The sequence below is a fragment of the Dreissena polymorpha genome, chromosome 11 (genome assembly GCF_020536995.1).
Source record: "Dreissena polymorpha isolate Duluth1 chromosome 11, UMN_Dpol_1.0, whole genome shotgun sequence".
Lineage (NCBI taxonomy): Eukaryota > Metazoa > Mollusca > Bivalvia > Myida > Dreissenidae > Dreissena > Dreissena polymorpha.
In genome coordinates, this window is record NC_068365.1 from 63,398,561 (window position 1) to 63,409,374 (window position 10,814).

A 10,814-nucleotide genomic window follows, 5' to 3' on the forward strand; every position below is an offset into this window, starting at 1 on the left:
CGACGCCAACGCAGACGCCAAGGTGATGACAATAACTCATATTTTTTTTTTCACAAAATAGATGAGCTTAAAATGCATTTAAAGTTGTTACGCAAAAAAAAATCCACTTCAGTTCAGTGTCATGTATAAATTGCGGTGCAGATTAGACATACGTAGTCTTTTATGGTTTTAGGGTCGCTTATGTTAACACAGTTACAATGTACCCAACGACCACACACATCGCAGTTTATCCACGTGCACGCCCCCTTTGGCTGCGTGCACGGCAACGCATCACACATGCGGTCAGGGTCATCGGGGCTCTGGCTGGCAGTACAAATGGCATGCATTACGTAATTCCGCATGGCCAACGCATGATGGTGGCCCAACATATGGGGTTGGAGGAAGACAAGTACCTTATCGTTTATCCATTTTGGGTTATGCAACGTTTTCATATCAGACATCCCAAGCACTTCATTTCCGATCTGGAATCTAAACAGTAAACAGTTTTCCACCTAATACCATATAATGAACAATCAGCAAAGTCATCAGTCCTGTGCTCTTACAAAGTCATCAGTCCTATGCCCTTACTAACAAAGTCATCAGTCCTGTGCCAGTACTCACAAAGTAATCAGTCATGTGCCCGTACTCACAAAGTCATCAGTCTTGTGCCCGTACTCACAAAGTCATCAGTCCTGTGCCCGTACTTACAAAGTCATCAATCCTGTGTCCATAAAGTGATCAGTCCTGTGCCCGTACTCACAAAGTCATCAGCCATGTGCCCGTACTCACATAATCATCAGTTTTGTACCCGTACTCACAAAGTCATCAGTACGGTGCCCATATTCACAAAGTCATCAGTCCTGAGCCAATATCGTAACGGGTACAAGATTTAAAAAAGGAATGAGTCAGACTGACTGTAATTCACCTTTACAGCGTAAAATAAATAGACGTGCAGTCTTACAGCCTTACTGATAATCTCGAATAAACCACAAACGATTAAATCCACATATATCAGCAATTGTATGTTTCCCGAGGGAAATGTGATCTTTACAATCAAAACATATGAAAAATTATTTACCTTTTGTTTTTGGCCTCTCTCGATATGTCTACATCCGCTATTCCGTGTAGAATTCTTTCAAGTCTTTCAACGGGATTTTCCTCTCCTGTCAATTTGGTATTGTCCGTGTCGTATGTCTTTGTCGTCGTCTCTTTCCTGTATGTGTCGTATATCGTCGTCGTCTTTTCAGTGTCGTTTGTCGTCGTCGTCATCGTCTCAGTAGTGCCCGTGTCGTATGTCGTCTTCTCAGTCATGTCCGTGTCGTATGTCGTCGTCATCGTCTCAATCTTGACCGTGTCGTATATCATCGTTATCTTCTTAGTCGTGTCCGTGTCGTATGTCGTTGCCGTCGTCTCCGTCGTGTCCTTGTCGAATGTCGTCGCCCTGGTCTCAGTCGTTATATATCATCGTTATCTTCTTAGTCGTGTCCGTGTCGTATGTCGTCGCAATCATCTCAGTCGTGTCCATGTCGTTAGTCGTCGTCATCGTCTCATTCTTGTCCGTGTCATATGTTGTCGCCATCGTTTCAGTCGTGACCGTGTCGCATGTCGTCGTGATCATCTCAGTCATGTCGGTGTCATATGGCGTCGTCATTATCGCAGTCACGTTCCTGTCGTTTGCCGTCGTCATAGTCGTAGTCACGTTCGTGTCGTTTTCCGTCGTCATAGTCGCAGTCCCATTCGTGTCGTTTGCCGTCGTCATAGTCGCAGTCACGTTCGTGTCGTTTTCCGTCGTCATAGTCGCAGTCCCATTCGTGTCGTTTGTCGTCGTCATAGTCGCAGTCCCATTCATGTCGTTTGCCGTCGTCATTGTCTCAGTCATGTCCATTTCGTCCTCGTCTTCTCGCCACTGAATGTAAGATTGAAGCACCCTCTTCATTTCTTCATTCTTTAGACCACGACCTAATGAGAGCGACAGTAGTTTTCATATGCACTTGTTTTTAGTTTCACTACTTTTTAAATGATTTTCTCGCTCGGCCCGACAAAGATATTATTTAAGTCTTGCTGATGTTAACAATCAATCGTGCCAAAATGATCAAGGACACAACATTAAAATTAAATCTATTTTCATTGAAAAAATTCCCAACACTTGTTGACGCAAAATTACAATATTTACCATTGATAAGTTCATACAATCTCGATTATTTTTATAGTGTAAATGATACACTTATGTATTTTAACTATTTTACAATGTACTGTTACACGTTACAAACCTGGTTGGTTTCGGCAGGTGTTTGGGCTTCGGAATGGTACACCTTCCGGCCAAAATGGTGGGGTAAGGGATGCCAAGCCCCAGAAATTCCTTTGAATACCTTTCGTTTTGTGCACTGCAATCATATAATATATAATATATATGTATGCATGCATGCATGCATGCATGTATGTATGTATGTATGTATGTATGTATGTATGTATGTATGTATGTATGTATGTATGTATGTATGTATGTATGTATGTATGTATGTATGTATGTATGTATGTATGTATGTATGTATGTATGTATGTATGTATGTATGTATGTATGTATGTATGTATGTATGTATGTATGTATGTATGTATGTATGTATGTATGTATGTATGTATGTATGTATGTATGTATGTATGTATGTATGTATGTATGTATGTATGTATGTATGTATGTATGTATGTATGTATGTATGTATGTATGTATGTATGTATGTATGTATGTATGTATGTATGTTGGTATGTATGTAGTATGTATGGTATGTATGTATGAATGTACGTACGTACGCACGCACGCACACACGCACGCACGTACGCACGTACTCACGCGCAAACGCACGTACGTTCATACGTACGTATGTATGTATGTATGCATGTACACAGAAAAGATACATTGCATTCGTAATTTAGATGTTCACATTTTATGTTTAAACTCGTGGTAAATAGTATCATAAAATTTTAAGAAATCTGTACTTTCTTACATTTTAATCTGACATGTTCATAAAATCATTTACTTTAAATGCGTGTATATATCTTTGTTTTTATGAAAACAAATTAGTAGTTTTTCTTCTTCATGGACATCTTCATTATCATACATTTCATTAAGTGATCATTATTATCAAAGAATACGATTAGACAGTTTGCAAACATGCATATGCAGCACAATACACCACACCCGCAACGTGAATAGCGAAAGAAGACGATTATATACTTGTCAATAACGACATGCATATATGGATACATGATAATCTTATGGTAGGAGGGCTAGGATGCAATAAATACTTTAATATATACAAACATACAAAGCAAGCAAAGATGTTAGTAAAATTGATATTCATGCGTCTACAAATGTGACACTTCTACCAAAATACATTACCTCAGAAATATTGTAGCAAGCTGTTGACAAATGTAAAATAAACATGAATAGTAACATGTTAAAAAGTACGTTCTTTATTTTTTGTTAGTGCTGGATCATTTAACATTTCGAGCAAAAAAATATTACAGGGACATATCGACGGTATTTACCTATATAAAGAAGAAATCATTTAATAAGTTATTTTTAATGTATACATTTATTTCAGGAAATAATATGCCGTTCAAGCCGACCATTTTTAAGCATTCAACGTGTTGCAACGCCCAAAAAATACATATTTTGTTTATGTTTTTGGATTCGTCAATAAATATTTCGGATTTCATTTTACTCGTTTTACGGACTAGGGTAAAAAGGAATATCAATTTTTGAACAGTTGTATTACTCACTATAACTTTTTACCAGACTGCTTATCAGCACTCTCTTGTTATCACAATTCATGTTGATTGCGTCATGGGAAATAATATCCATCTCTGAAATCAGAAACATAACAATGATTTAAACCAATCATATGCAGTTAAACTGAACAAGTGTTATTTTATTCAGAAAGCGTCTCCAGTAAAAACTTTTGGATCATATATTTGTTCAAAGGCGACATTTCCTGATTATTATTTATGACAGGCCGTACAACTTTTCATCCATCTTCATTTATATAGATTAAATATATTAAAATACCAAATAGGCCTGGGTTGCCGATCTGGTGGACGAAATGGTGACTGGTCGCTTTTGCTAGACAATTATACATATATCTCTCCAAGCATATCCTGTTATCTTTAGAAAACGCACGAACATTTTAATAATAAATACACACTACTATTTCCAATGAACATACGTTTTGAGGGTACTACTAATGCCTGCATGTTATTAAGTCTGTATCTGTCTGTAAATAAACCTTGATTGACCTATACACATAAACATGTGAAAACAATATGACTTTGTTTAAAGTGTTTGAAAACGAAAAAAAGGTAATTTAAACTATATTGTTTACCTTCCCTAATTGATGCTGGTAGAACGGCTGACAGTGGCAGCTCGGTAGTGCAAGCGTTAACAAAACCTTGCAAAACGCTCTCGGACGCCACAAATGGTAGGAATCTCTTTGAAGCTGAAATGTTACTACTGCACATCAAACTTTTATTCATGGAATACATTTATGCAACTTTATTGCATAATGTAAACTTATAACACAGGCCAACAAATAAACGTTGATAAGAGAAATCCTTTTAAAACGAATGCACTTCAATTTGACATGTTTGAACATTTTTCTGTTTAACAGTTCGTTGCATTTCAAATTATGTAACGTATGATTAACATTGAAACATATTTCCACAATCAGCACCGACACTGATTACTTTGACACTGTCTACAGATATTGTGACAAACAGATACATTATATTCTTAACAATGTTGTAAATATGGAACCTTATAATAAACTGATAAAATAATAAAATAACAATTTATAAATTTTACACTGCCATATCCGGCAAATATTTATTTCTTAAAATGTACTCTCACCTTTTAAAGTTATACTAATAGCAAATTCAATAAAATTTGGGTTTGTTTTCTAAATGGTCAATAAAAAACCCGCAATTTAATGCATCTCGAATTATGATTATGATAATTTTTTGTTTGCATACTACATTCAAAAGTAACTTGTTCGTTAGATATATGCAAAAATTAAAGGAACTCGTGGGACCATGTCAACAATATGAACCCGGTTACATCAACATATGGACTTACCGATGTACTTAACTTGAGGATACACATCCCGCTTTGTGGGCTTGGGTCGATACAACAGCACTACATTCGGGTCGTATTTACGGATCCATCCCAAAACCTAATAAAACAGTTCACTTTAAATAATATTTAACTGAAAAGCAGTAATAAATAACACATGTTATTAGTTTGTATACATTGATTTAATTTAATTCCATTTTTAAACTGTATTTGTTGTCATTCAGGTCATGTCTTTAATTCCGAAGCAATATATAGTTACGCTAGTTTGGTCATCGGCTTGGGTACTACTTACATGTACCCGGGTACTCTTATGTATACTTACAGGTACACCGGGTACGGTAAATATACTTAAACGTACCCCTAACTATAATTACATCACTAGTTCAGACAATATCTGAGCGTCACTTACTTTGTATAGATGTATTTATATTTTGTGTGTGTTTCAAATAATTAAAACAACAATACCCGTCTTTCAATCATCTTCCACGATTTGTCGCAAGACATGTCCAGTTCTCTACAAAACATGAACAATACTTATAAAGATTTGTTGTGGAATATTAAGGAATGTGTGCATGCTATTTAATTTGGACATTATTTAAAAAGTCTAATTATTTTGTATATGTATTTATTAATATCGGTGATAACACTACATACCACGGGACATCGATTATACACCCCGGTGATAACAATACACACCACGGGACATCGATTATACACCACGGTGATAACAATACACACCACGGGACATCAATTATACACCCCGGTGATAAAAATACACACCACGGGACATCGATTATACATCACGGTGTTAACAATACACACCACTGGACATCGATTATACACCACAGTGATAACAATACACACCACAGGACATCGATTATTCACCACGGTGATAACAATACACACCACGGGACATCAATTATACGGCCCGGTGATAACAATACAAACCACGGGGCATCGACTATACACCCCGGTGATGAGAATACAAACCACGGGGCATCGATTATACACCCCGGTGATAACAATAAAAACCACGGGGCATCGATTATACACCCCGGTGATAACAATAAAAACCACGGGACATCGATTATACACCACGGTGATAACAATACACACCACGGGGAATCGATTATACACCACGGTGATAACAATACACACCACGGGACATCGATTATACACCACGGTGATAACAATACACACCACGGGGCATCAATTATACATCCCAGTGATAACAATACACACCTAGGGACATCGATTATACACCACGGTGATAACAATACACACCACGAGGCATCGATTATACACCCCGGTGATAACAATACACACCACGGGACATCGATTATACACCACGGTGATAACAATACACACCACGGGACATCGATTATACACCCCGGTGATAACAATACACACCACGGGACATCGATTATACACCACGGTGATAACAATACACACCACGGGACATCTATTATACACCCCGTTGATAACAATTCACACCACGGGACATCGATTATACACCACGTTGATAACAATACACACAACGGGACATCGATTATACACCCCGGTGATAACAATACACACCACTGGACATCTATTATACACCCCGTTGATAACAATACACACCACGGGACATCGATTATACACCCCAGTGATAACAATGCACATCACGGTACATCGATTATACAACCTGGTGGTAACAACACACGCCATGGGACATCAATTATACACCCCGATGATAACAATACACATCACGGAAAATCAATTAAACATCCTGGTGATAACAATCCACATCATGGAAAATCAATTATACACCACGGTGATAACAACTAACGAAACGGGACATCAAGTATTCACGCCAGGGATAACAAAACACACCACGAGACATCGATTATACACCACGGTGATAACAATACACACCACGGGACATCGATTATACACCACGGTGATAACAATACACACCACGGGGCATCAATTATACATCCCAGTGATAACAATACACACCACGGGACATCGATTATACACAACGGTGATAACAATACACACCACGGGGCATCGATTATACACCCCTGTGATAACAATACACACCATGGGACATCGATTATACACCACGGTGATAACAATACACACCACGGGACATCGATTATACACCACGGTGATAACAATACACACCACGGGGCATCAATTATACATCCCAGTGATAACAATACACACCATGGGACATCGATTATACACCACGGTGATAACAATACACACCATGGGGCATCGATTATACACCCCGGTGATAACAATACACACCACGGGACATCGATTATATACCACGGTGATAACAATACACATCACGGGACATCGATTATACACCCCGGTGATAACAATACACACCACGGGACATCGATTATACATCAAGGTGATAACAATACACACCACTGGACACCTATTAAACACCTCGGTGATAACAATACACACCACGGGACATCGATTATACACCCCAGTGATAACAATGCACATCACGGTACATCGATTATACAACCTGGTGGTAACAACACACGCCACGGGACATCAATTATACACCCCGATGATAACAATACACATCACGGAATATAAATTAAACATCCTGGTGATAACAATACACACCACGGGACATCAAATATACACCCCTGTGATAACAACTAACGAAACGGGACATCAATTATTCACGCCAGGGATAACAAAACACACCACGATACATCAATTATACAGCACGGTGATAACAATACACACCATGGGACATCAATTATACACCCAGGTGATAACAATACAAACCATGGGACATCGATTTTACATCCCCGTGATAACACTACACGCCACGGTAATCAAATATACAACCCAGTGCTAACAACACACATCTCGGGATATCAATTATACACGACGGTGATAATAATACACACAATGCGACATCAAATATACACCCCGGTGATAACACTACACACCTTGCGACATCAATTATACACTCTGGTGATAACAATACACACTATGAGACATCGATTATACACCACGGTATTAACACTTCACGCAACGGTAATCATATACACCTCTGTGATAACAGCTAACCCCACGGGACATCATTCATACACGCCGGTGATAACAATACACACAATCCGACATCGAATATAAACCCCGGTGATAACACTGCACACCTCAGAACATCAATTATACACTCCCGGTGATAACAAAACAAACCATGGACAACAATTATACTCCCCGGTGATAACAAAACAGACCACGGGACATCAATTAAACACTCCGGTGATAACACCACACACCACGGTCATCATTTATAAACCCAGTGATAATAATACACACCATAGGCCATCGATTTAACACCCTACACGCCACGGGACATCACTTATACAGCCGGTGATAACAATACACACCATAAGAAATCAATTATACACCGATGTGATAACAATACGAATCACGAGACATCAATTATACATCCCGGTTATAACACTAAACGGCATTGGGCATCAATTATACACACCGGTAATAACACAACACGCAACGGGACATCAATATTACACCCCGGTGATACCACTATACTTTGTGGGGCATCAATTTTACATCCCGGTGATAACAATACACACCAAGGAACATCAATTTTACACCCCGGTGATAACAATACAAACCACGAGGCATCGATTATACGGCCCTGTGATAACAATACAAATCACGGGGCATCGATTATACACCCCGGTGACAACGCTACAAACCACGGGGCATCGATAACACAACCAGTTGATAACAATACAAACCACGGGGCATCGATTATGCACCCCGGTGATAACAATACAAACCTCGGGGCATCGATTATACAGCCCGGTGATAACAATACAAACCACGGGGCATCGATTATACGGCCCGGTAATAACAATACAAATCACGGGGCATCGATTATACACCCAGGTGACAACAATACAAACCACGGGGCATCGATAACACAACCCGTTGATAACAATACAAACCACGGGGCATCGATTATACACCCCGGTGATAACAATAAAAACCTCGGCGCATCGAGTATACTGCCCGGTGATAACAATACAAACCACGGGGCATCGATTATACAACCCGGTGGTAACAATACATGCCTCGGGCCATCAATTATACGGCCCGGTGATAGCAATACAAACCACAGGGCATGAATTATACGGCCCGGTGATAACAATACAACCCACGGGGCATCGATTATACGACCCGGTGATAATAAAACAAACCAGAGGGCGTCGATTTTACGGCCCGGTGATAACAATACAAACTACGGGGCATCGATTATAAGGCCCGCTGATAACAAAACAAACCGCGGAGCATCGATTATACGACACGGTGATAACAATAAAAACCACGGGGCATCGTTTATACATCCCGGTGATAACATTAAAAACTACGGGGCACCGATTATACGGCCCGGTGATAACAATACAAACCACGGGGCATCGATTATATGGCCAGGTGATAACAAAACAAACCAGGGGGCATCGATTATACGGCCCGGTGATAACAATACAAACCACGGGGCATCGATTATATGGCTCGGTTATAACAATACAAACCACGGGGCGTCGATTATACGGCCCGGTGATAACAATACAAACCACGGGGCATCGACTATACACCCCGGTGATGAGAATACAAACCACGGGGCATCAATCATACACCCCGGTGATAACAATAAAAACCACGGGGCATCGATTATACATCCCGGTGATAACAATAAAAACCACGGGGCATCGATTATACACCCCGGTGATAACAATAAAAACCACGGGAAATAGACTATACACCCCGGTGATAACAATACAAACAACACTTATGTGAACAACAGCAACATTTTAAGGCACGCAGCTAGAGTATAAATTGTTTGGATCTAATATATATTTAAGTTAAAATAAATGTGATTGACACGCTGTGAACTTAATAACATGATTTGTTTCATTTAGTGTTATTTTCGCGTTTTACTATGTGTGTTTATTTAAATCTTACCGGGTGAGGTAACTTGAAAGCAAAGCGTGCAATGGTAACAGAGGTCAAAAGGACGCAGTACCGGTCGCAAACTACTATTAAAGTTTGGTTTATATATATATATATATATACATATAGGTATCTTAAAACAATTAACTAAGAATAAACATCGTTGTGTAATATTATCATGTGTGTAAAATTGAAATGCCATACAAAAAACAATATAACGCAGGTTAAGATGCATAAATATTTATTTTAAATCAGTATTTTCAATTCAGATTATATTAATACAAATTTAGTTCGATGTAGCCATCAACAATTCAGTGCATTTCGACCTTTTGCACATGCGCATTAGGGACGGTGATTATCCCGGTGCATAGATCGTAAATAAAAGTATTCTATATCTCCACCACACGATATACATGATGGTGTCGCTTATTTGAGAACAATGGTTAAAATACACTACAGTGGTAAATCGATGAAAAAACGGGTTACACTATACCAGGTTAACAAAGAACCCAGTAACCATAGTTAAAATAAAGTTTGATCTCTTACATGTAAACATCTTATTATACGTAAATTTGGACCGAAATAACTAATAAACATTACACAATTTGTCACTTTATAATTCTGCATGTTTTATATTTTCACCTTGTCCTCCTGAACATTGTAATTTACCGTTGTTTCCTGTAAATAATGTGACTCTGTTATTATGTTT

General features: G+C 38.7%; 1 protein-coding gene across 1 annotated transcript; it reads right to left on the reverse strand.

Annotated features, from left to right (window-relative positions):
• Positions 1-1,426: 1,426 nt before the first annotated feature.
• On the reverse strand, positions 1,427-5,776 carry LOC127849898 (uncharacterized). Its single transcript, XM_052382648.1, has 6 exons — positions 5,570-5,776; positions 5,108-5,204; positions 4,359-4,472; positions 3,760-3,843; positions 2,250-2,363; positions 1,427-1,938 (listed from the first exon to the last, which is right to left on the reverse strand). The coding sequence occupies exons 1-6, from the start codon at positions 5,627-5,629 to the stop codon at positions 1,427-1,429; spliced, it is 981 nt and encodes a 326-aa protein (XP_052238608.1). The 5' UTR covers positions 5,630-5,776.
• Between the last annotated feature and the right edge of the window lie 5,038 nt (positions 5,777-10,814).